The sequence below is a fragment of the Anser brachyrhynchus genome, assembly GCF_964034855.1.
Source record: "Anser brachyrhynchus genome assembly, chromosome: 8".
In the NCBI taxonomy this organism is placed as follows: Eukaryota; Metazoa; Chordata; class Aves; order Anseriformes; family Anatidae; genus Anser; species Anser brachyrhynchus.
In genome coordinates, this window is record NC_137702.1 from 3,011,638 (window position 1) to 3,038,842 (window position 27,205).

Consider the following 27,205-nt stretch of genomic DNA (forward strand, 5'->3'; position numbering starts at 1 on the left):
GTTGCTCCTTTTATCACTTCCCCTCCCCTGCTCTAGGCCTTCTGATAGTGTTGGGTCGTGGTTGAAATAAAACAGCAAAGTCCATCATAACAAATGGATTTATCTTTCAAGGATTTTACAAGCAAACCATCTGTTATATTATTTAAAGCCAGGCTTCTAACTGAGAGAGTGTTACAGGCTGATGAACATTTTCCAAAGGAGTGGATTAATCTTTGTGAACCACACGGCTCATCTGAAACTGCTCTTCAGCATCCCCAAAACTGCCAACTTCATCATCTTTCAGAGCAAGAGAAATACATAAATCTCCACATGATAGAGACTTTTATAATAGCAGTAAGGCACTGGGGTGAGGTTGCTGTGAGAGGAGCAGAAGTAGTCAGCTGTGCTTCATAGCCTCCTGATGCCTCAGGAGTGTGATTGTCTTAGCATAACCACCTCTTCTATCACGCTTATTGCATAATTTCCAAAGGCAGCAGCTATCTTCTTGTGTAGAAAATCCTGCTTGGTAGGCTCTTGGACAATTGTTTTTCTTTGTTAATTTCTCTCCCTTTTTGTTTTTTGAAGAACGCAAAGGATCGTGGTCAGAGAGACGGAATTCCAGTATTGTTGGGAGGCGTTCGTTAGAGAGAACCACAAGCGGTGACGAGGCTTGCAATTTGACCAGTTTTAGACCAGCTACTCTGACAGTGACAAACTTCTTTAAGCAGGTATTGTATGAAGCTACCTAATTAGGAAGTTGCTTCTTGGGCAGAGTTATTTGATCATGTGAAGTTAGGTTAGACCTGAATGAGTACTTTGTGATGCTTTCAGTGCATGCAATGTCTGTTCCCTCATCACAAGATACCTCTGAACAACATGCAGTGGGTTTATTACACTGTGTGCTTATCCTGCCACCAGCAGGTCCGCAGTTGGTTGGTGGATTCTTTCAAGAAGTTTACTGTGAATAATTACATTACAGAACTTGAAACTATTAGCTGTTTTTGACTTCAATGATGAAGCATCATTATGGCTCAGAGAGTTAACCATTCTAACCCATAGAAATGGGTCTCCCCAGAAGAATGTCGGTTTATTTTGCTCCAGATTTTTCTAACGTGCACTGGAAAAATCACAGTTTGGACTTTTGGTAAGCATATTTGGCAAAATGTTCATAGAAGCAGGTGCACAAAAGCCAAAGATAACTTTTGGAGGTTAGTATGTGACAAAAAGTATTCCAGATATTTGTCCTCGTCTAGGAGTTGCATAGCCTCTATCAGGATGTTCACTTGACTCCTTTAGTTTCATTGGGTGATAGAGAGTCCTCTTGAACCATCAGGAGGCTCAGAAACAGTTTCATCAACGTGATTTGTGGTTGGCATCAATTCCCTGGACACATCCAGTGATGCCCAAGAAAACAAGGCATTTCTCATGCCTTTTTTGCTGAGTGGCAGCTCTCCTGAGCCAGAGCTTGGGATTTCCCTGAGAATCAGTGGAAAACATGATTAAATAGAATAAAATCTGTAGTTAAGCTTAGAAAATGGTTTCAGTTCATTAATTTTTTCTAAGGTTTGCTTAATGCCACATCTGGTTAAGGAAAATTATTATTTGAATGTCACCTTTGTGTATAAAATGGATTTAATAGTGTACAACCAGATATTTTTTGGACCGATTCCTTGATCGCTGGGAATACAAAAATGTGTATTCTGTATATTGCAAGTTGACTAAGCTCTCTTTTTTCTGATTGTTTTGGTTGCCTGCCAATTTCACTGTGGGTAGCCATCCAAAGTCTGCTCTTAAATTCACTGGTGTAAAGAAGGAGTAATGTCATCCAGGGCATGAAGTTATACTGGTGGAAACCATGTAAATGGAAGGTGACTCATGCCTCTTGTGCTCAGTGCTTTCAAGAAGCTCAGTATGACTGAAATTGGGGTTTGCAAATGTTATATTTGGGGTCTCAGTGACACAGAACAGTACAGGAAGTACCTTTTACTTAGGGTGTTAAAATCTAGTTATGTCTTGTATTTACCAAAAACTTAAAAAGTGAGGGGAAAAAAGTATTACAGTATTGCTAACGAAGCTATTCCATTCACTGGCCTTGTTCTGCAGCCCTTTTTGTAATACACATCAGTTTAAACGTGGTCATTAAATAAGTAATGATCTACAAAAGCATATATATTTACTTTGTTCTCTCTGGACTACTTTGAAACAGTTTGTTTTATTCTTATTTAAAAATTGCTACACGTTGATTTAAGATTTTAAGTTTTTAATTGTTCTTACCTATTATTTTTTATCTTCCCTTCCTTTAGTATCTTTGAGAATGATTAACTTTACTGAGCATTTTTATCCTTCAATTTGCTTTTTCTTTCATATTGGGTTTTATTACCTTTATAATCGGGTATCTTCTACTTTTGGATAGCTAAAGGGTGGCAAAGTGACATTTTCTATAGTGTTGTAACAAAATTTTGAGCTACTAGAATGTGGCACAAGGAAGATTGACAGCAAACTCCTTCCAGTTCCCACTGTGCATTAACACTCCTCTTGACAAGTAAGACTGTTTTAGACTTGTACCAAAGAAAAGGCAGGGGAAAAGGAAGGAGGATCACAATGTGAATGATGGATATTTTTTCAAGCCATTATACTTGCTAAAAAATGGATATTTTTGGGAAATCTTTTAACAACCATTCTCAGTTTTAAAAAAGATAATATTGATGGGGAGACAAAAGGTTTTCACTGAAAAGTTCCTGCAGCTGTCACGATGATTAATAAGATAAAAAGGAAAGGAAAAGGGATGGAGAAATTAACTGTAATTTAGCACGTTAATGTTAACACCTTGTTCTGGGAAGGTACATTTTGATGTCAGAGGAGACTACAGTATCAGATGGTTTATTCATGTTCTTGCAGTCCTCAAGGATTGTGTAGATAATCATTTTCTTCCTGACACCCAACAGGAGGGTGATCGCCTGAGCGATGAAGATTTGTACAAGTTCCTTGCTGATATGAGACGGCCATCATCAGTATTACGGAGATTGAGACCCATCACAGGTATTGAGCAAGATCTTTCTGGCTTATGCACGTTAAGGTTGTTAAGTTAGTCCTTCCTAATTGCCACCCAATTCTTACAAGGAAGTAGATGAAAGAAAACCTGGGAAGTTGTTGACAGCAATCCTAGAGGTGGCATTTTGGCAGTTTTTTTCACTGATGTTCAAATGCAGCTTTGCCACGCTGAGTAGCATCTGTGAGAAGGGGATACAAACCCCGAAGCAAACCTAGCAGGTGCTGAGGAGCCTATCTTTCCCTGAGTAAAACGCTACTCTCCAGCTGAGAGGAGGTCTCTTTGCTGGTTATCACTTGGTTAGTAGGAACAGATTTCATCTCCTGTTTCAGAAAGAAAAATAGAAACACCAGCATGCCAGCATTGAAACATCACCAGTCCCTGACCTATGCTATTTCTGACAATATTTACTTAACCTGCTCTTTAAAATCTCCATTGACAGCAATTCTGCTGCTTCCGTAGATTATCTCTCCCAGCACTCCTGTGTCTCTCTGGTGAGATTAGGTATTAAGAAAACTTTCTAAGATTATCTTTCTGAAAAGTAACCAGATTATGGTCTGTCCTGCCCTCAGGGCAGTTATCACAACCTTTCAAATACCTGAATACTGTTACTAGTTCACTTTTACTCATGTCCATTTTGTAGTAGACTAACCACTCAAGGTTTTTTTTCAGCCCTTTGATAAAGTTTGTGATTTTAAAATTGCTTGTGGTTTAGTTACTCTGTTCCTGAGCTTCTTTAATGTAACCATGCTTTTCTTCAAGCATGGTGCTCTAAACAGGGTACGCTCTTCCTTCTGAGACCTCCTCTATACCAAGCAAAGCAGAGAAATTTGTCTCCAGTGTCTTACACATGAAACTGCACTAATATATCCTAGGATGAGTTGTACTCAGTTATCCGTGTGGGTCCCTTCCAGCTAAGGATATTCTGTGATTCTGTAGCGGTTGTAGCTTTCTTCTGGATGTTGGCTTTTTGTCACTGTTGTCAAACAGCACTTTTCTACAGACCTAATCCATACCATTTTTTTTAATATCTATATCTGTATGAGTGGTGTCTCCTTAATGCAAGCCCTTCACTCTTATATTGAGTTTCACCTTCATCATTTGATGCCATTTCTCCACTTCTTCTGTCCTCCAAATTTTCACAGTCATTCCAACCTCAGTGATATCCACCAATAATGCGTGCTGTCAGTACTGTCAGCTGACTTGCTAAGGAAAATATTCAAAAATCTTGTTGCAGATTAGGTTTCAGCAACTTCTGATATATCCTTTCAGTTTGATAGGCAAGATTCCTGATGAGATTTTGAGTATTGTTTTTAGTGCTAGTTGGGTTAGTAGCATTAGAGACTGTATTTCCCCAACCTGCCTATGAGAACAGCATTTGAGATTAAAGATACCTCTTTTCTGCTGGTTGTTACTAGCTGGTACTCTGATCATCCTAGATATCAGTTTCGTTCACTATTACTTGTGTTTAAAAAATCCATATTGGCTGTAATTTATCACTTGTTTATTTATGAAATTAATATATGGGATATTAACCTAAAGAAAGAAAGCATGAACAAGCTTTATTGATGTATATTTAATTTATATTTATTATAATTACACCATTTTCTTCTTACAGCTCAATTAAAGATAGACATATCTCCAGCTCCAGAGAATCCCCATTACTGTCTAACTCCGGAGTTGCTGCAAGTCAAACTTTACCCAGACAGCAGAGTTAGACCTACAAGAGAAATCCTGGAGTTTCCTGCCAGGGATGTCTACGTTCCAAATACCACGTACAGGTTAGTTTTGAAATACATCTCACATTTCAGAGCCTGAGATTGGCAGGTCCAAAAATTCGTATCTTATCATCTGGTTTGTTGCAAAACTTGCTGCATCAGTAGATCTGCTGTGCCAGAGAGACAGAAAGGGTCCAGACTGACATAGCAGAAAATTCACAGTTGTCTAGGGATGAACACGGTTGTGTAAAACTTGGCTATGAACAGGGACATGAGAGAGGTTTCTCTGTCTTGCAAAGTTCAAAGTGGAATTTAGTTGAATTCTCTTCGAATTTGCCTAGGTTTTAATTTTTTTCTGTGCGCTAAAACCAGCATTCTCTTACCAGTTTTACTGCTTTCTGGCACTTTAAGTGGCTTATTTTTGTCTTTACAATGGGGGATAAAAATGTAGAAAATGCATAATCCCATTCATATTTACATTTTGATTTAAAGGAAATTTCCTTGTTTACAATGCTTTAAAAAAAATACGAAGATCTAGAAGAATATTTTTTTAAGCATTTCAGAAAACAACAACCTTTCTATAACTAAGTGTAGGTAGGGAGTAGATTTCTTTTTATTACTTTTCCTCTATTAATTTAAAGTTTTTTCGCAGTATCATTGAAGATAATACACTTCTGAATGTCATTGCCTTCATCTTCAGTTGAGTAATTTCACCAACTTACAAAATCAGTTACTTCTTGTCATAAAAACTGGATAAATACAGACCAGATTCTTAGAAAACAAAGCTTACAAGAAAGAGTTTATTCAAGTTCCACATCTCATGTCTTTTCAGAAGATTTATTTATTTATTTGTGGTAGAGGTTAGACAGGGAATTAAGCAGCACAAAATACATCAGTACAAATAAGCAGCACTATGTATTCTCTTCTTTGCGATAAATCCATAAGAAGTAACAGTATTTTTTGCAGTTTCTTTGTGATTAGCATATTCTATTCATAGTTGTTTCACTCTGACAAATTACAAGTTAAGACCACTTTTGTATGGTTGCAAATGTGGAGATAAAAAATCTGTACTGTACAAGGGTTATATAAAATATACAAGTCAATATGACTCAATATAACTGCAGAATTGGTGTCTCTGTCAACAAACACTTCTGCAGCAAGCCACCTGCAAGCACATCAACAGTCCTACTGCCTCGGAGGCTGCCTTCTGCAGCTGAAGTTAACCAAATGTGAATGTGTCCTCAAGAGCAGGACCAGCACTGTCGCATGGGTTTTGCCTATGGGGTTCATTGGATGGCACCATTGACTCCATTGGAGTTACCCCCAGGCACAGGTTACTCAGCTGGTCTCTATTTGAAAGATGTTTGGTCATGTGCTCACTTGGTCTTTCATTTCATTTCTCAGTGAGCTATACTAAAAGGTCACAAAGGGATGGGACTAAATCCTTTCCAGATGAGAAGAAACCATCTCTTACTCATTTCAGAAAGCTTTGAAGCTTAGCCCTTAAGTTTCAGTTTGTAAACATGGTTCTTAAGCTATTCTTTGAAGTGTGATATCTGAAAGATTAGGTCTGTGCTCCAGCTTACTTGATGTGTGTGTACACATCCACAGCTGCGTGAGTACAGTGCTTCAGCATAGATCAGCCTGACCTACACCACTGAAAGTTTGTTTGGAAATACGCAAGTCCCTAAAATGGGGAGTTACTCATCTTTTGTTTGCCCACAGAAACATTCCACAACAATAACATGAACCAAACAACAAATCAGTCACTTTATGAAACAGAATTTTTTCTTTTTCCTACAAATTAACACCTAAATGTCTTCTGTAGCATTTTGCCAGCCCTTTATATTTGCTGAAGCACTTTTCCTGTTCCCTCCTACACAACCCAGAGACAAATGCAACAGCCTGAAAACCCTTTCCCCCAAGCAATATTATCTAATACGTGAACAGGCAGCCGATTCCTGGGCATTAGGGTTTGATCCTGGGGAGGTAAAACTCTACTTAATTTATAGCAAGTTGACATTTGGGCTAGGGTGAAGGAGAATACTCACCAAACATATGGTAAGACCATCACATATGCCTCAGGGTTTATGTCATTGGAGAATACACCATACAGTGTATGGATTTGGATATGCACCTGTTACTAAACATAACATGAATTTCTCTGATGTAGCAGTGTTCGGTGTATATGTTCTGACTTCACGTGCGTCAGGTTAAGCATTCAGTCAAAGCTCTTTAGATCTGTCGGGTGTATCATTATTTTGGTTGACTTGAGCAAGTAGTATCTTCCTTTCTTAGGCTTCCAGTATAAGCCTTTTCTTCTGTCTAGTCTTCCTTTTGACCTTGGAGCGACGTATTTCCCATTAAGATTGGTTTCCTCGCATTCACTGTGCCACCAGCCTCCTAAGGAAAAAGATTGTAATGTCAGTTGTACCCTATTTGCAACACAAATCTCTTTTAGGCCATTTCTGGCAAAAGTGACAATCACCCACTATACCCAAATGAAATGTTGCTTGCACATAAACCCACTTGCACTTGCCACTTGAAGGCCACCACAGAAATGTTGTGCTACCTGTTACTGTCAGCTTCACATAAAAGTGGTGCTGCACAGAAAACGGCATGCACAAATGCTGCCACTGAATTGGGACACTTGGGAGGTTACCTCCACACTTTCACGTTTCCTGAGACCCTGCCCAACAGACTTCCTGATTTCCTGATGCTTTTCTCAAGTAGAAACAGGTAAATCTCTGCATCTGGAGGCTGAAGAGCCTTTTTTAAACAGTTAATTTTTTTTTATTGGCCATGTCCTTAACCATGAGCTTGAATTGTAAGCTCAGTTCTGCTGGCAAAGGCCTGGCCATGACTATTGTGCTAAATATGAAAGTCTAGCACTTTGGAAGTCATTGCCCATCTGCTTTGTGGTCGTTAGAGCTGTGTAACATGCTCAGCATTGTTTCAGACATAACAGTATTCAAGCTGAGAATGACATGTACAAAATGTTTGCTGCACTAAGTAGGTGCCTGGCGGGCAGTTCTGTATCCTGTAGTTTAATGATTAATTGCTTTTTGCATTGTTTGCTTTTTGCTATAAAGTGGCAAAACATAAAAGCTTCATTAAAATCAAAGAATGTAGGAACCCTTTAATCACATTATCATTAAGGAGAAATGTCCTCAGCCTCGCTTCTTTCTTCCTCTTTTGAGAGTGATTGTAGCATATACTGTTGACAAACAGCTAAAATCTGTCTTTGAATGGAAACTCACCATCATTCTGAACTTTTGGCTTGTAGTCAAAATGGAGCCAAGAGTCAGTTTTTCTTCTCTTTTTTTTTTTTGCAAGAGGGGATGAAACAATCCAACCTAGGCTGCCCTCCCAGAACAGGCCTTGGAGGAGGGCCTGCCCTTTACTTTAGAGCTCAGAATCTCTGCCCAAGAGTTTGTTTCAGCTGATGCTGCTAGTTCTGTTTCTAATGCTGGTCATTTACACAGCCTCACCATGCTTTAGTTTTGCCTTCTATAAAACAGAAAGATGATGCCTCGTTGTAGGACTCAACAAAAAACATCTGTTCTTTCCTGCAACGACAAAGATGCTGCTACCCTCCCTTTATGTTTCTAAAGTCAAGCAAATACCGGTAACCACCCACTAAAGCATGCTACCATCCTTCACTTAACAAGGAGAGGGCCATTTCAGCGTACCCGGCCGGCATACTGATACCTAGATAGTTTTCTGGGCAGTTGAAGTTGTTTATTACGGCCATGTCATGGTCTGCAGTTGAGAACCGCAGCTCTGTCTGCTCCGGCAGCGCGTTGGGGATGCTCCCAGAGATCCGTGAAAGCTGAAGCGTGTAGTCTGTCTCTGGGCCTTTCAGGTCGAATGCGTACTCGATGTAACGTTTATTATCTTTCCAGTCCTGCAGCTCGATCCGTAAGATGTAGTCCCCTTGTTGAGTAATGGAATAGGTCTTGTTCAGGCCTAGCCAGAATTCCTCTGCAAAGTCATAGTAAATAGATAATGTGAACATGGAGCCTTTAAAGAAACATTTATCATGTTTTTCAAATATCTAACCCATACCTCAGGTAACTCATTCACCTTTAAAATATCATCATTTGAAAACGTGTATTTAAGTAAGCAGTGCAATGTGAGAATCAAGAGATGCCAGAGGTGAGGATTTGGGGACAGAAGTTACCAGGCAGAGAGTTAGTGGGGAAAGGTGCTAAACTTTCCCTAAAAACCCACATCGCTCCCCCTGCTATTGAATTTGTTTTTACAGATAACCTGTGGTTGGTATATGTGAAAATATAGTATTTAAAAGGATTTATTCATTGCTTTAATTAAATCAATAATATGAGCCTTGGGAACTGTTGATCTTTTCAGAGGTCTCCTGCTACATTCTTTTTGTTTACCTCTTCTTAATTGCACACTAGTGATCAATAAAAGCTAGAGATATAAATGAACTGGAGCTTCTCCCACCTCTTGTGAAACTCTGGGTGGGAGCTCAAGACATTTAAAACACGCATGATTGGAACCGTGTGACAAATGAAGCAAATGACATACATAAAACCTAATTGCAATCGTTGTTTTTTAACAAAAGAACTGCAAAACTAACCTGAGGTTTCGATCCCCTTATATACAGAGTGAATTTAACCTGAGCATTTTTCTTTTGCTATAATTCTTGATTAATTGCTTCATAAATTATACTCATTAAGTAACTCATTATCAGAGCCACTGGTGTCAGAGCACGATAGGTGATTGCCCCATGTAGAAATAGTACAGCTGAATCTGAATGCCACACGTGCAGGTGGCATATAAAGTAATAGAGGACAAGAGGAGTCAAACACCCCCACAATTTACAGGTGTGGAACAGTAGCCTGGTGTTTTCTCACCTTAGAGCATGCAGCACCGAACCAACCAGTACGTAGCTGAGCATAATGCCATCCTCTGCAAACTCTATCTGACACTGAAAAGATGTGGCCTCATGTTGGTTTAATATATGGGAATTGGAGGCCAATAAAGGGGCAACCACAGCATTCAATACGATCAAACGAACTATGTGGGTAAAAGTCAACCTCAGTTGTGAGCTACTGTCCTAAAATGGTGAAATTTTAATCTCTGCTGTGCCTAGAAAGTCAAAATACTTTCTAAACTAAAGTGGACTCATTTCACTGTAAGAGAAAAACAAGGAAAATGCTCTGAGTAGGGAGGCTGGTAGGCAGCTCTTGGTGATAGAAACTTCTTTGGGGTTGATGATTAACAGGTAAATGTGGGTGTTGCCTCAGCCTGGCCAGCCAGGTGAGGACATTGGCCACCACGTGGGGAGCTGGAGGTGGTTGTGTAAGGGAGCACCCGCAGCTGCAGGCGCTGTTGGAGGAAAAAAAGAGAAAAAAAAAAAAGACAAATTAGGTGGTGGTTCTAAGGGAAACGTGGTTGCAGAAGGGCTGAGAGAAAGTAGTGAAAGCACCTTGGTGAGATACTGTGTTTGTGTAGCTTCAAAGCATTGTGGGGTACTTCTGTAAATAATAAAATCTCAATAGCTAAAATAGCATTCAGAACGCTCTGATTCAGACATGATTCAGCAAAAGTTTCTAGACATGTTTGAAAATGTGTCTTGGAGAATTTTACTAAATTAAACTTTCTGGCAAGCACTTTCTGGCATTCCACTAATGAGGCAAGCTGCTTAGATTTGTCTGTAGGTTATGTCTGCTCTCATGTGAACACCCTTCTGAGAAAATTCAGCTTCTCAAATCAATTTAGACAAAGCAAAGAAAGCAAAAGAAGCATTTTTACCATTGAGATCACCAAAACCCTTTGCATAGGCATCCCAGGTTTGGTTGAAATCTAGTGATCCGTCCACTCGGTTCTGGATTACGGTCCAGGAAGTGCCTGCAAATGCAAAGAGGAAATAAGTCACAAACCTGGCTTAAGTATTTAAAGTACTGGGGAGAAAATTCAGCATAACAGTCCACCAGCCCCTGACACACAGACGGTGCTGCTGTGGCTGCCCTTCTGCTGCCTGCCTTTAGCTGGTGGTGTTTGACTGCTGGGAGCACAACTCCAGACAAGGTTTGAAGTGTTGGAGGCCACGGCTGGCTAGGACGGCTGAGATCCTGCTCCTGACCAGGTCATGACAACCTTGTTTAACAAATTTCAACAAATGTAAGCAAAGGGTTTTGCACAGGGCAAGCCCACGCCGCTCTGTGTACACATCCAAACGTATCCCATCGCCCTGTCACGTTTGCAGCAGCGTGTTCCCAGCCAGCTGCGGCGAGGAGCCGTACGGGGAAGCTGGAGAGGACGGAGCAGCACTGCAGGGTGCCAAAACGGGGGAACAGTCAGCTGGCCAAACTACGTGTGGCCTCTGGGCAGCGGCAAAGGAAACAGCCAAATGGGTTTCTTACAAAGATAGAGCTTGGGTAGGTGCTGTGCATTTGGCCTGTGGCGATTCTGGGTGCGTCTGGTCTGTAGCTGCAGCCTCACCCAAACACGATGCAGGAATCCTGTCTCCAGGACTCACCTCTTTGGGTTAGTTTGCTGTATCTCAGTCATAAGCACCAATCCACGCTGTCAAACAAAATTTTGCTAAGGTGTTTACTATTTGCTTTAATTAGGAAATGTTACATCATGGTTGCAATGTAGTGGCGTTCATAATTGCCATTTTCATTCTTTATAACTAAAGGGGCTTGACGTTTTTAATATCAATATGCTTAATATTAATTGTATACATATTAATAAGAATATTAATGGTGTGAATATATGTAATAAATGTCACATGACTGAAAGTACTTTCCTCAGTATAAACAGCAGGTAACTTAAAAAAGGCAGTGTTGTGGGGACTTTAGGAGAAAGGAAAGTGCTCAAAGCACATACAGAACAGTAAGAGAAGAGGATACACATGACATGATAAGTGCTTGTGTACTTTGGGATGAGACATGGCTTTTTGGCTTATAAGAAACTACTTATGCGAAAATTAGACTGTGCTAGCACAGCTGTCTTACCAAATTTTGCTTCACAGTAGACATCAAAAGCTTCTGACCCATTGGGCTTAATAGTGTAAGTGCCACTGGTCTGAATGCCGCTGTTGTAGAGAGCAGTGCAGTCAGGAGCAGCACCTAGGAAAGCAAACACCAGACAATTAGAAACCCTGTTTTGGATGTGGTAAGTTTTAATTCAGCTTTGTGACTTGAATTATTCTATTGAGTAGAGCCAACACAAAACCTGGAACAATCTTTTTGGTCATTATCTCAATAAAGGTCATGAAATGGGCAAACTTTTGGGCATGGTAGAACAGCTGTCAAGTTGTATATATATTGGACCACCTACATTTAAGTTTGGCAACGTTTCAGTTCAGATAATTGTGGAAAATGTGTAAGGCTTAAGACTGGGCTTTGGCAAATGGACTTTCCCATCCCTCATAAATTTCCCAATTAATACTGTTCCCGGTGCTGCAGTTCAGAAATGCATCTCAGCTTTAAAGAAAGCTTTTCCAGATCCTGAAATGAGCTGAAGTAAGTTAGTTCTCTGTTCATACTCTCTAAGACAGGCATCAGCAAGTGCCAGCGAGAGGATCGCCACGGCATGTGTTTACATGGGGTGAATGGAGGCTGAAGATTGAGGCCAGGATTATGGCATTATTGGATATTGTTTCTGTGTGCCACCCCAGACACACATATACATACAGTGTGGCTAAACAGATTATGGCATTTTCCAAAGCAGAAAATCCAGCTCCTTCCAACAGCACTGTATATAACATAAAAGCATTTTGCTTTTGGTCTCTGTCTACTAAAAACTAAAAGCACTGTATTGTATAGTCGCGGTTAAGGCATATGGTCTCACCTTCATATTTGTATGTTACAGCTGTGGAGTTGTGCACAAAAAAGGGGGTGGCCTCTGGTTCTGTGTGCTCCCCAGTGAAGGAATTCTCTGCGAGTTCCTGGAGCTCTATGTGGTTCAGCTGGGAAGAAGTGTAATTACAGACTGTTAATTTCCCATGGCTCTGAAATTATGAGGTTCATGTATCAAACTGAGCAATGTCACGCAGAGAGTAATTTTTTTATATGAACATAACCCTTTAAAATAGCCAACTTATGACATAAAAATAACTTGAGAACCACACTGGTGGATTTCAAGTGTATGTATGGCAGCTGTTTGACTGCTCAGACAACCCAGGATTCATGAGGTGAGTAAATGACCAGTTCTCACGAGGTACACCTTAATGGGCAAACAGATTTAACTTATTTCCTCAGGTGACATCACTTAGACGAATAATACCGACATCTAAGAGCACAGAACCCACAGTTCTTTTTATAAAAGGCATTTTCCCTTTATAGCCTCCTCTTAGGAATAAATTAAATATGGGCACGTCAGTTATACCCAGCGTTCCGGTTACACATGTTGAGCTGCAGCACACGGCTCCCTGTTGAAGCGAATATTGGGAAAGAAGAAGGAGATAGAAAGTAATGATGCTTAGAAGACCAAGGGAACAAGAATAATAGGATAGATAATAATAATAATAAAAAAAAAGAAAAATAGTCAGGAAATAGAGCAGCCTGGTACTGATCGACAGTGCTTTGGAGCTGCGTCCTCAGTTGTGTGCTCTAGCCACAGCCCCCAGCCTGGCAGCACAGCAGTCTTTCATCGAAAAAGGTCCCTGTTTGTGGTCAAAATTGCTTATAGCCTCCTCTGCACTCCCAAAATATGAAACAGGGACGGCTGACCGGAATGAATGGTGGGACATTAACTCCTTCAGCGTTATGAGAGGCAACAGATTCAGAGAAGAGAGATGCGATGGTTACTGTACCTTGTCCTCCAGCTCCATGATTTGGTTGTGCTGTTTGTCGAGCTGTGCGTGCTGGTCCTCCACGATTTTGAGAAGCTGCTTGATATGGTTGTCCTGCCGCTCCACAAAAGCCTGAGGACAGAGAGGGAGGGAGGGGGGTTGTGGTTAGGGGCAGCAAAAGGCCTTCACAGGGGCACTTCCTCAGTAACTCATCACAGGGGCAGTTCTGAGAGGCACAAACCATTTAACATTGCCTTTTCCACAGGACTTTCTGCTTTTCCTCTAAAGGTGCAAAGTTCTTTGCCTTTGAAATGAACACCCAGCCTTTTTTGATCCTTTTTTGAGGCAAACTACTGGCAACTTCATAGACTTCTATTGTTATTTTCCTTCCATTTTCACGTGCAATTACATTCTGTGAAGCTGGTTCTTGATTCAAACTAAATATATGGCACTGACAAAAAAAGGAATGATGCCCCGTGTTTAGGGTATTAGCTTGGGATTTGGAAGATCAGGATTCAGCTTTCTGCTCTGACATGAATAGCCAGTGTTTTCTCCCATGCTTTTACAGAACACAGTTAATTCTTCCTTTTCCATAGGAAACCTTGTACCCACCTACATATTTCCAGGTATTTGCATTAAGTCTATTAACACCTGCACAATTCTTTGGTCCTGGATGGTCCCTACAGGCACTACAAATATCTGTCAGTTTAAACTTCCTGCTTCTGTGCTGAGCAGACAATTCCTAGTGCATTGATTTGTAGTGAGCTGATGACATAAGAAGCTCTGGGCTTGGTAATCAGATAATTTTCCTGATTTTTTTTTCCTCATTATAATTACAGATTTTTTTTAAAATGTATTTGCAAAAACTGAAAAAGATACAGAGCCTTATCACTTCACCATTTTCTCACTGATTTCACTGGGGAATTATACTGTAAAATAAACCACTTGTCAAATTACAACACTGATTCTTATATGGTTATTGCAGTGATTTATTTCTCAAAATACACAATAGAACTCCAGTGAGGGTGCAGGGAAAAGATGAGCTTCTATTGTATAACTACCAATGATAGCATTACGATTTATTTTGGCTTTGTGTGTCAGGGGTTCTTACAAATTTACTTACTTTGAGTGAAGAAATTTCATTTGTCTCTTGCACTGTAGGCTGGGTAATGGCCAACTTAGTGACTTTGTCCTCCAGTCCCCACACCTTCTCTTGCAGCTGGATTTTGTTTTGTATGAGGTCTTCAATCTTCAGATTCATCTCCTGCGAGAGATTCTTTATCTCTTCGTTGTTGATTTGCAGTCTGGCAGTAGTTTGTCGGAGTAGTTCTTCTTCTTCTTTGATTTCACTGGTTTGCAGTGAGAGCTCATAAAAGGACTTATCAAAAATGTAAAGTTTTTGAAAAATGTCATTCATCTGCCCCTTTGTCTTATGCACAAAGTCTTTAAGACCGTGCCCAAGCTGGAGGAGTCCGTTGGCTAAGATTCGTACATCATCTAGCATGGCAAATCTTGATTTTGTCTCAGGAGATGCAGCCGAATCAAGGGCAGAAAAGTCTTTCTCAGCTCTAGCTGAGAGAGAGAGTGGGGCAATGAATAGAAAGATAAGAATGGTTTTCATGATTTCTGCTCCTGTTACGCTTTGGTTGTTCAGGATGCAGAGACTTTTCCTAATAGTTTTCACTGTGTGGCTGTTCTAGGTTGAAGAATTTAATCTATATATACTCCTCTTCATTTTAGAAGAGGCAGACCGGCGAGTTGATCATTAAACTGTGTGTATTTGAACGAATGTAACCCCTCTCGAATCTAGGTTGATACCTGGGAAACCTGAGAGCCGGGCACGTTGCTGATTAAGCTGCCTCTGAACTTTTCCATCTGCCAGACATGCTGCTATAAAATGTTAATGATGATGTATGACGTGTTTTTGACACAAGGCTTTTTTAATAGATTAATTGTGGGTCATAATCTTGATAAGGCCTAAATTGCTTCTTGTTTGTGTTGTCTGATTCCTTTTATTCCCTTAGGACTATAAAAGGGTTTACGCTGCTCAAGAGCGCTGGATGCTGCTGTTCAGGTTATGCAGCTCTTTGATAAGCTATGGAAGGGCACAATATTCCCAGATGATTCACACAATCTGATTCTCATTTTGTGCCGTGTTCTGATGTAACTCATCGCACCGCAGTGGATTTGCTTGTCAGCTACTTCAGATTAAGTGAGAAAGTGGGAATTAGGTCCAGAGATTGTCTGGATGTGATTCTACTGTCTTAAGGTTTGTGCAGTAATTTACACCATATAAAGCTTATTTTTTAAGAGCTGCTTTCCAGAGGTGGGTGAGATAAATAATACCTTGCTTACATTTCTCACCTTACGATTTCCCTTGCTGTTTAAGATTCACACTGAATAAAACAAGTCTACGGGTACTCTGAAATAAATGTCCAGTTCTGCACTGGGTCTCTGCACGGAAGCATGTATATTTTTCAAGGAGTAGTGCAGTATGAGTGAAAGGTATTTTTCTTTCTGGAATCTCTCATAGCAATCCAAAAATCAGTCCAGGCTTAATATAGTCTGTACTTTGCAGGATTTTCAGGTTTTTGATAGACTCTTCTAGCAATTCCTCATCTGGACTTTTTTTGTTGTTGTTCATGTACATGCATGTGTACAATACAAGGCATCAATAGAAACATTATTTTCAAAATTGTTATCTCATACGACGAATTTCTTGTGTGATGAAGGGTTGATAATATGCAGGTAACCTGCCCCTTCCCCCTTAATAATTAAATAACATGAGTGTATTTTAGATCTCTGATTAATTGGTGAATATTTTGTACCAGCATGATTTGGCTCACTGTACTGTCTGAGCAGCCTTTGCTTCGTTTGAACTGCAGTGTGGTGTTAAGCAGCTCTTCAGATATTTCAGCTGGACAATCCTTTTGCCTAGAAATCCTTTCTGAACTGGAAAGAGACCTGAGATACATACAGACCAGCGCAGAGATAACCTCACGGCCCTCCTAGTTCTGTCCAGTTCCGTACAGCTTGCGTTAAGGCAGCCTGGAGGCGTGCACTTGTGAAGTGCAGAAAGAGGGGTTCTGGCCAACTCAGTGCCCGGCTGGTTCTCTGCTGGTGCCCTTTGCGAAGCAGGAGCTGAGCCCCCCTGCGTGACACTGGGCTGCATCTGCTCGCTGCTGGCAGGTGTAGCACGTGGTAGGGAGCAGCTACGTGCTTAATTGCTCATTTGAGAGTGGAAGGCTGTAGGCAACAAGGAATCTGGTTATGGGCTGTTATTGAAGAAACTTCTCAAATCTGTGTTTACCCGGTGCTGATAAAAATCTGTTAGAAAAATTGCTAAAACAATTAGGGTTATTCATTGGGTGGTGATCAGCCTGAAAGGTTTGCATCGAGTCATCATTCTTGCAGCGTTTTCTCATTTGTTAACAGCAATGGAAATACATGAAGAGATGTTTAAATGAGTTAAAAAAGGCAAAAAAAACAAAAACACACGTGCAGAATCTGGTTTGCTCGCATATTGTGCCTATGTGGGAAGTTCTTGGGGATCTTAACAGTTTACCTCTGAAACGCTTGATAGTTTTTGCTTTGAATGGTAGACTGAGATAATGTTTTACCTGATAGCCCTACTTAAACAATTCTAGTGTTTAAAAGGTAGATAAAACATGCTTTCAATGTAGTGGTATTTTCTGTAGGGAAAGTCCTCAGACTGTCACTTGTGTAGATGAAGTTTAGGTAAAGTTATTATCTGGGCCTGACACTGCTCTGTAATAGGGAACAAAGTCCAGCCTTTGGCATCTGACACAGGGAGTTGGGGCTGTAAAACTTGAAGAACTGGCTGCAAAAGTTAGAAAAAAAAATAAAAAAAACTTTATGCAATCCACTTGAAAATACTTGGGGTGGCTTTGGTTTTATGCGGTTTCAAAGAAATTGTGTTCTGTTGCTTTAGCTGTTTATTGTTGTCACACAAAGTGTTTTTGTGTGTACAAAACGGGGATCTTGCTTGTCCCCGAGCGCTGCTCAGATGTGGCACTGCCCCGTGGGAAGGTTTGCTTTGCGAAGGGGAAAGGCAGTCTAAATGCTCTGATGTCAAGTGTTAAAAATTCACGACTGGCTGCTAAGCACATGCAGCTGTAGATGTTTCCGTATTAATGCCAGTGCCAATAAAGTCAGGCAGTGCTAAGTGCTCTTGAAAATGCCACCGTCCAGGTCTTGCATGTCACAACAGTCACACAGCCCACAAGCAAAGCGGGACTCAGGAAGACAGGGGAAAGAAGACCCTCTGGTATGATGAAACCATAAGACTTGGGAGCTGTGGAAACTGTAAGGGGGAATCCTGTCCCTGACAGCTGTTAGCCCAGCCAAGAAAAGATGTATTTAATAAACATGGTCCTAAAGATCTTTGATGCACCTGGGTGACCCTCTTTAAGTGGGCTTTAAATGATTTTTATCGTAGGAATAAAGCAAAGAAAAAGGTCTCTGGGATTTACTGAGAAGGAGAATTTTAATAATGGGTAGACATCCCGTTTATGAGTTAGGATCAGCTCTTAATGTTTTAATACATTTATGAAGAAATTTGGAAGATGGCTACAATCACATTATATAAATATTTAGGAGAGTGCCTGGTGCCGTTATTTCCAAGGCTTGGGAAGCCTTTGCACTTCAGCCATTCATTTTCCGGAGGTAAAAGTACTTCCGAGATCTGTTTGAGACAATATAAGCTTTGCATACATTTTGCATGGCATTGTAATAAAGGCTCCAGACACAAGTCCTTGGGTTTAAAGCTTCTGGCTGAAACTTTTATTGGTAGGAAATCTGTGAATACATCAGGAGGTAGCTGTTACTTGGAAGCACAAGGATTAGCGGTCCTTTTATTTTGTCAGTCTATGCCTGACCTGTTTGTTGGTGCTGCAGTGTTATTTTTGTGGTAGATCCTTCCCCTCACTGTTTTCAGAGGATGGTGTTACACCTCTGGTGTCCTGCAGATGCTACTGAGCTTTGATATTTGTGCATACAAGTAGTGAGATGAGGATTTACAGTGTAATGACTCCAAGGAAAGAGGGTAACAAGGTGAAACTGATTAGGCAGCATCTCAGAGTGGCTGTCAGATGGGGGGATCTTTTTCCCCTCCCTGTATGTAACTGCTCAACAAAAGCGTGGTACCTCCACCGGGAACCTCTCTGGAGAGGAGCAAGCACCCACCTCCCCCACTGCCTTACAGTGGGATCTGTGCATTTGAATTCCTCTGAGCAACACGAGCTTCTTCCTAATCATGTAGTGCATGATAATCGTCCTCTGAGCCTTCGGGGCCTTGAGAGGCAGCGGAGGGAGCAACAGCCTCTGTGTTTCCTCCAGTGTTTGTTGTTACGAGTGCATCAGAGGCCCTGGCTGACATGTCACGTCAGCTCTAACGTCTGCTTGTAGCTCTCTCATTCTCTTCCAAGGTCGTAGCATTTCTCTCATCGAGCTGTTGAAATGACTCCTTTTCTCCCAGGCCAGAGCAGAAGAGCTGGTAGGAGAACAGCAGGCTTGGCTTAGGTTCCTCTCTGCTATCCAGCGTAAATCAATCCCCAGCACAAGACCGTCTTTAATATAGGGTTCCTGTAGCCAGGCTTCCCAAATACATTAAATCCTTCTCTTAAGCACTAATAATACTTAATAAAAGTTTTATGAGCAATGTACATTTTAGAGTAAATTTTCATATCCATTTTCATTTTAAAAAGAACATCAAGGAGCAAATGTATTCATGCCAGAACAAAGTAATTTAGTAGAGCCACAAAAACGGCACAGGCCCCCTCTGAAACAGTAAGAGAGCATTGATTAGGCAAAGCGACCAACGGGGCTGGGATTCAAGAACTTAATTCAGCATGAAGGACTTGAAAGGGAATAAATTTCCCATGTGCCAGCTAAGCATATTCCTCTGCCTGGAGGGGTGAAGAAGTCTGGCTCCATAACACGGCCCCATGTAGCCTGACGGAGCTCTGCGTCCATGCTGCCCTTGAGGAGGTTCCTTCTCAGGCCCTTCGAGCTGGCCTTAGGCCCAGCTTTAGGTGGTGGCGGCAGAGAGGGGGGCACCCAGGGGTATCAGGGAGCAAATGGAGTTGAGAATGTCAGAACCAAGTCCTTGGATGGGATTAATTTGCCAAAACCCTGACATCTCAGCTGGCAATTTTGGTTGATCCCCGTCTTTCACCGAGTGGGTACTGGGGTGTGGAATTGGAGACACCATCTCCTCTGAGGCATTGCAGAGATTGCCTTTCTGTTAAAATACAAGAATACAGACGTCCATTTAGTTCAGTCCATTGTCACAGGAGAGGTGTAACCTGAATTTATCATGATGAAAGGAAATTAAAAAAACAAGAAGGTCACAACAAAGAAGGTATTCAGCAGAAACCAGCCACTCTCCTGAGATGTTTTCTCTCCACTTGAACTTGCTAAGTAGTGTAATCACTTGAAAATTTTTGATATGTTTTTCAAGCATCTTTACAAACAGGAACAATTCCAAAATATCACGTAATTTAAGACTTTTGATGTCTAAAAGAAGAGGTCATTATCAAGTCACTTGTGCGGGTGTGCACTTGTGTTCAGGAGAAACCACCGACTAATGGAAAATAACAAACCCTTCACTTTGAGTCTGTTTCTTTAGGGGGTTAAATAATAGCATTAATAATGATGTAAACCCTGTCATTCTCACAGAGATGCCTTTGTCTCTTGCAGGAACCTTCTTTATGTCTATCCTCAGAGCCTTAACTTCGCCAACCGCCAAGGATCTGCCAGGAATATCACTGTCAAAGTCCAGTTCATGTATGGAGAGGACCCCAGCAATGCTATGCCGGTGAGGGGAGAGCTTTGTGCTCAGTGTGAGTGCTGTGTGCTGAGGGGACAGGATACACATTACAGCCATAAAATCCCAGTGTTAAAGAAACCTCACCAAAATACCTTTCAAAATACAGAGTTCCAGGAAGCATACAATCAGAATATCTCAAGGTGTTTATAGAGGGAGTTTATATGGAGTATGCAAAGTAACAACTGAGTAGTTAGCGTTTTAAACCAAGATATTGGCAGCGGACACCCTGTGCTTGGAGTAGTGTGTTTGTTTCCATGCCTAAGAAATGAAAGGTGATAGTTATACTTGTGTTTGGTGCCAGAAGTGATCAGCACTTGGTGAAGGTTTAGGTGTGAGGTGCCTCCCCCCTAGGCTGTACTTGTACAGTTCTTGTGAAACTGCCCTTCCTTGTAGTGTGGCTTGAGACTTTGTGATGAAAATCCCTGTAGAGAAGTTTGTTGTTACTTACTTGTTAATTTCCTCTATTCTCCTTAGTTTGCCTCATCTCAGTTCCGTTGACCTGATTCTCCTGATGTTCTCTCCCTTCTCTACTTCCCTCTAATTTCTCCTGAATTCATGATCTGCCTGATTTTTGCCCTTTTGCATCTGCAAAATATCAGGGAAAATCTCTTGTTGGCTCTGCCTGGTGACGGTTACATGCATCAGTTCTTCAGCTGTATGTGTGTGCATGTGCAAATGGGATTATTAAAATTGTAAACTCCTCAGTGACTGGGTAAAATGTCGCATAGAAGTGAAGGAGCATGTACCAAGTAGTTGCAACTGCACAGAGCTGCACAGACTCGTTAATGGAGCTGTAAATGGGATTGTGAAACAAATTCTTGGCATGGTTTTATGGGGGATTTCTGTTGATTTTTTTCTTTTTTACAGGTCATCTTTGGCAAATCTAGCTGTCCTGAATTTTCCAAAGAAGCTTACACAGCGGTAGTCTACCACAACAGGTAAAACATACGGCAGTTTGTAAACGGACTTGGCTCCCTATGGATATAGTGTGGTTCCACCCAAAAGAGGTTTTACTGCTGTGAATCTGTCTCATTGTTACTTATGTAGCAGTGACTGTCTGCATAGCACCTACAGCGACGCCTGCAGTGTCAGTTGATGTTGTTAGAGCTTTGTGGTGACGAGGAGATGAGTCTTTGTGTGCTCTGGTACAAATCAAGAGCATCGTGTCAGAGGCCATGATTCTGAGCACTTAGCGCAACTCAGCGGATGCTTTAAATATAACCTTCCAGTTAGGCATGATGATTTATGTTATAAACTCTTGTTAGCATGTGTTTTATTATTGCGTTGAGTAATTAGGTACTTAAAGCCTTTTAGATTATAGTTACAAATTGGAAGTCTTGAAAGCAGCATCACAGCAGCTCAGGTAAGGAGTGCTGAGTCTGGCCTTACCATGCTGCCTGTCTTTGTGGTTGTACCAGGGAGAGAATTGTGTCCTTCAGGCTGGGTATTGTGGCAGTCTCCAGCCTGTGACAAGAGTTCATTGCTTGTGTGGAGCAGTGCAATTCAGAATGGCTGTGTGGGTGGGACAGACTGCAGTGCAGCAACCACCAGGCTGCTGCTTGCATATTTTGTGCGCTGGAAATGCACACTGGAAGTTTTTCCAGTCCTTGGTAATTAGAAAGTGAAGCTTTTAATCTCTTTGTATGGTCCGTATAACTCCTTCCTTCCAGATACTTAAAAGATCTCAAGCATGAGATAGTAAACCACGCTGCTTATATTGATGACTCAGTTGAGGGTCTGGTCTCTGCACAGGTCGCCCGATTTTCATGAGGAAATCAAGATTAAGCTTCCAGCCACTTTAACTGACCACCACCATCTGCTTTTTACTTTCTACCATGTCAGCTGCCAACAAAAGCAAAACACTCCCCTAGAGACTCCAGTTGGATACACCGTGAGTGTCTTTCAATCTATTTTTCAGCTCAGGATACGTTCGTAATGCATTTAATTGCAATTTGTTTAGCATCAGCATAAGTGTATATACCATTGTAGAGTTTGAGACAGTCAAGCCTGCAAAGTTCAAGAAAACCTAAAGGAGTTTTTGGTTTTTTCTTATTTTTTAATTCCTTCTCTTTAAAGTGGATACCGATGCTTCAAAATGGGCGGTTAAAGACTGGTCAGTTCTGCCTACCTGTTTCATTGGAAAAACCACCCCAGGCTTATTCAGTGCTTTCTCCAGAGGTGAGTTGTTCTTCATGCTGGAAATCAGCAGGAGGATACTTCTGTCAAAAAAAGTGAGAGGATATGTGTGTACCTATATGTTTATGTGTGCATGCATGTGTATTTTTAACTCTTATTTCTTAAATGCTAAGTTTCGACAGATGTGTGTCTTTATGCATGGGTACACGTGTATGATCTGACAGTAAAATGAAAGGAAATGGCAATTTTAATAAGAATTACTGTAGCTTTGCTTTCTGTCACATCCCCATTCATCTTTCTACTAACCTACAGGTTCCACTTCCTGGAATGAAGTGGGTGGATAATCACAAAGGAGTTTTCAATGTAGAAGTTGTTGCTGTATCATCCCTCCATACTCAGGTACATTTGTGCTGTAATTAGCCATTGGAATATGAAGAGTCTGATAATCTTTTGACAGTTGAAATACTGTCAAAGTTGATACTGTGAAGGGTACAGTAATTACTTGTAGTGAAATTGCAATCTCGTTTTCAGTTCTGAGCCAGCAGACCTGTTTTTCCACATTCTGCTGTGAGTATATTTGAGAAGTTCTGCTGAAAAACATGAGTAGTTTGGCCTTTATTCACAAGGGTTGAATGGCCAACACTGTTTTCAGACCTCAGACTGTTGTTTTTTATTACAACAGATCTAACATGCAGTCCAGGCATACGTTTTCTTGTTTTTCCTTTTCCCCTCTGCCTCTTCTGTTTCTCTGTGTATTTTTTGTCTGTCTTTCTTTAATCCAATATGAAAGATGGCAATCATTTTGACTAATCATTTCAGCTTTTAGTTTATTAATTCCTCGTATTTCATTTTGATGTTTTTTTGTGTATTTTATTTGTGCTGTAATTAGTACCATAGCTTTAGTGCATTTTTGTCCGTTTTTCTAAATTCTTAGAAATGCAGTCTGTGGGTTCTGTGGTTTTGCCCTTACCATTTCTGAACATTGGTTGATTTTAGTTGAATTAGACATGTAGGCAGAGCTCTCAGATGTTGCATTTCTGCTAATTTTGTGAGATTAAATGGTTGGATAGAAGAGAGGGAAAGACAGAGAGAGAATCCACCCATGAGCCACAAGTCCACAGAAAGCAGTGTTCCTTTGGGAGTTTCTTGCTGATTATTGTTTTTTGCTTATGTGTAGGACCCTTATCTTGACAAGTTCTTTGCACTTGTCCATGCTCTGGATGAGCACATGTTCCCTGTGCGAATAGGAGACATGAGAATTATGGAAAACAACTTGGAAAATGAACTGAAGAGCAGCATTTCAGCTTTAAATTCCTCTCAACTGGAGCCGGTAGTGCGATTTCTTCATCTCCTGCTTGACAAACTGATTCTTCTGGTAGTAAGACCTCCTGTCATTGCAGGCCAAATAGGTATTTTATTTAAGTTTTATAGAGAATTACATAGCTGAGAGTTTGACACTTCCAATTTTATCATATTTATGTATAAATAAAGAAGTCCATTTTTATGCTTTATTTTAGTGCCACTAATATACCATGTATCTTCAAAATAAAACATGCTGGCATCCAGATCAGTGGTGACATACACAGGAGCAATATTTAATGCAAAGGTTTTTGAGAATGACTAGTAATTTGGTGTCCAAGTTGAGATACCAGAAAGGAGCCTGACTTTTGTAAATTGGATGCCCAGCACTTTCTTAGCGTTGGAGGCTGTTAAGGTGTCTCCATACTGACATTCAGAAACTAAGACTTTCAACCTCACTAGTCACCTTGGAAAACCTTGAAGTAGTTAAGTTATGAAGATATAGATGCTGTATGTTCCTGTAGCTCTTGTGGATCTGATACAGTCAGCATGAATAATCCCTCCATTTGCTCCCTGTTATGGGCTATGCCTAAATGGCATAACTGAGCATTTAATGAAACTTAAATTCTTGTTATTTAAAACGGTAATTGGGATTTTTAACAGGAAACTGGAGTTTAGACATGATGGAGTATAGGTAACTGACACTACTATGAAAATAGCAGTCATTTATTTTAGAAAGGTTATCTATTAGAGAAAGAGTTTTTGCTTGAATGTTTATTTTTTATTTTAAAGCTCTTTCACTTTTTAAGTGTTTTGTTTTGGTTTAATTTATCTGTATGGAGGATTGAAGACATTAGTGTCTAGCTTTGAAAAAAACTAAGATTTCCAGTCTCAATCTGAAGTCTGCTTCATCCCTAACTTGTTTAAAATATCTAGCCAGGTCCATGCGTGATTTTCTGTACTCATTTTTAGTACAGAATTTTTTTTTTGAGAACAGAATGAAATTGTTCTTTTTCTTTCCTCAACTTTTCCGCTTATTTCTTTGGAGGAAATAGTTGACTGAGAAGATTATGATAAATATCCACCAGGTGTTATTGATCAGTTAAACAAGGATCTTGTTACCATTGCAGTTTGTGGCCAAAATTGGGCCAATTCCAGGAATCAGGCCTATATTCATTAAATGTTATTAAAATAAGTGGAAAATTATCAATGCCACACCTGTCTTCTTCTCAAGCTGTTTGTTAGATCTACTTCAAATACCAGCTTCATTTTTTCTTGAGAGATGCTTGCTATACTCTAGCAAGCTTCACCGTTTATCCTTTAGAAGGTGGATGAAGTGCATATTCAGAATTTGATTGTGGCTATTGTTGAAATCTAAACTGAACTTCTAACTTACTACTTTCAGTTAACCTGGGCCAAGCATCTTTTGAAGCAATGGCATCGATCATAAACAGACTTCACAAGAACTTGGATGGAAACCAGGACCAGCACGGCAGAAACAGCCTTCTTGCTTCCTATATTTATTATGTTTTTCGCTTACCAAATACCTATCCCAACTCGCCATCACCAGGTAGCTCTTTTTTCATTTTATTTCACGTCACAATTTGTTAAAAGCAAGCAGAAAGTGCTTGCTGACAGGTGCTCTGAGCTCCAATTGCGTGGCTGGTTCCCTGCCAAGCCTTTTTATTATCTTTCTCTATGATGCAATGTTGCCATTTAGAAGATGAGTTTAATTACAGTTAGCCATGTCAGAGATTTAACTATTTGATGGTGTTGAGTGTCACTCATGAAGGAGCACAAGGTGAAAATACGGCAAAATACTATTTTTTAAATTTGGTTTCTGTAGAATCATAGGGTTGGAAGGGACCTTAAAGATCATCCAGTTCCAACCCCCTGCCATGCACAGGACTAGATCAGGTTGGCCAAGGCCCCATCCAACCTGGCCTTGAAAACCTCCGGGGATGGGGCATCCACAGCTTCTCTGGGGAACCTGTTCCAGTGCCTCATTGCCCTCTGAGTAAAGAATTTCCTCCCAACATCTCATCTAAATCTCTCCTTTTTTAGTTTAAAGCCATCTCCCCTTGTCCTGTCATAGTCTACCCAAGTAAAAAAGTTGTTCTCCATCATTTTTATAAGCCCCCTTTAAGTATTGTGTTCTGTGGCAAGTACATGGATGTGGTACACATCCTGTTTTGCTTCCCAGTTTCCTTCATTAGTGCTTCTGGACTTGTATCCCGTTCCAGCAAAAGTTGACACACTAATAGTGGCATCTGAAATACTTGAAAACAGGTGTCTGGGTGCAGGAGGGAAACAAATTAATTCTACTTCTGCTGAGAATACGGAAGGAATCTGTATGGGTGGAGAGATGGTGTGAGGCACAGAAATCTAGGCTTTGGAAGGACTGTTGTTCACAGCACTTGCTTCTTGCCTGCTGTGGAAGACATCTGAGGAGGACTGGAAAAGCGGTGTGCTTAAAACTGTGCCCTGTTCTTCAGTGGTTTTCCAGTGTTTGGTCTGGCTAAAGACATACCTCACACTGGCTGCCTAAAGCCACTGGGATCTTCCTGCTTCCCACAGATCAGTGAATACAATAGGATTTTAATCCCATCACCCTGGTGCTTTCCGTGGAGCACCAGGCAGGGGAAGCACAAGGAAGATTTCCTTACGGGCCAGACCTACTGCTTACACACAGGTTTTGCTGTAGCAGGCTGGTGCAAAGCAGCACGGGATCAAGGCTATTGGTGTAACAGAATGTTCTTTTGTTCAACACCGTAGGTCCTGGTGGCCTAGGGGGGTCAGTGCACTATGCCACCATGGCTCGATCTGCTGTACGGCCAGCAAGCCTGAACCTGAACCGCTCACGGAGCCTCAGCAACAGCAACCCAGATATATCTGGGACCCCCACCTCGCCTGATGACGAAGTTCGCTCCATCATTGGCAGTAAGGTATGAATGCACTGCTGCGGGCTTTAGGGGGACTTCAGCATCTTTTATTTAATATCTAAAGAAATAACGGGGAAGTTTTTATGTGTTTTCCTATGAAAAGGAAAAATGGCCCCTTCTCAGGCTCTTCCTGGTGGTTGCTGGTTACATACCTGACACTCCAGTCCCTGAAAATTGTTGCTGATCTCTCTGACATTATAGATGTCCTGCCAGTGTTACTTCCACAAGCATGGTAGTCAGGCCAAGAGTCCTTCTGGACTTGCCTCTCCAAGACTAGTAAAAATAGAAAGGTTTTACTACCTCAGTTTTCACATGGCCAGCAGCTGTATCCTCTGACCAGCGTTGTAATGTCTCCCCAAACTTTGCATCCCCTACTTTGCCACTCTTTGACCCTTCTTACCTCCCAAACCCAAACTCTCTTCTCCTCTGTGTTCAGCACTAACGGCTGCTCAAATGCTTTCT

The 27,205-nt window shown here is 41.0% G+C and overlaps 2 protein-coding genes across 12 annotated transcripts in view; one reads left to right on the plus strand and one right to left on the minus strand.

Moving 5' to 3' along the window:
* The window catches only part of DOCK7 (dedicator of cytokinesis 7), a 98,761-nt gene that overhangs the window by 34,256 nt on the left and 37,300 nt on the right, over positions 1-27,205 (plus strand). For all 11 annotated transcript variants that reach the window (XM_080603097.1, XM_080603095.1, XM_080603098.1 and 8 more), the window contains exons 12-22: positions 565-707; positions 2,925-3,018; positions 4,647-4,809; positions 20,237-20,354; positions 21,234-21,304; positions 22,119-22,257; positions 22,443-22,544; positions 22,815-22,901; positions 23,680-23,911; positions 25,207-25,371; positions 26,577-26,746. In XM_080603097.1, the coding sequence (XP_080459223.1) occupies positions 565-707; positions 2,925-3,018; positions 4,647-4,809; positions 20,237-20,354; positions 21,234-21,304; positions 22,119-22,257; positions 22,443-22,544; positions 22,815-22,901; positions 23,680-23,911; positions 25,207-25,371; positions 26,577-26,746 (1,484 nt within the window). The remainder of the gene's footprint in view (positions 1-564; positions 708-2,924; positions 3,019-4,646; positions 4,810-20,236; positions 20,355-21,233; positions 21,305-22,118; positions 22,258-22,442; positions 22,545-22,814; positions 22,902-23,679; positions 23,912-25,206; positions 25,372-26,576; positions 26,747-27,205) is intronic.
* ANGPTL3 (angiopoietin like 3) lies at positions 5,536-20,184 on the minus strand. Its single transcript, XM_080603122.1, has 7 exons — positions 14,640-20,184; positions 13,538-13,648; positions 12,574-12,691; positions 11,736-11,849; positions 10,528-10,623; positions 8,458-8,730; positions 5,536-7,149 (listed from the first exon to the last, which is right to left on the minus strand). Exons 1-7 carry the CDS (start codon positions 15,135-15,137, stop codon positions 6,968-6,970), a joined length of 1,392 nt encoding a protein of 463 aa, XP_080459248.1. The 5' UTR covers positions 15,138-20,184; the 3' UTR covers positions 5,536-6,967.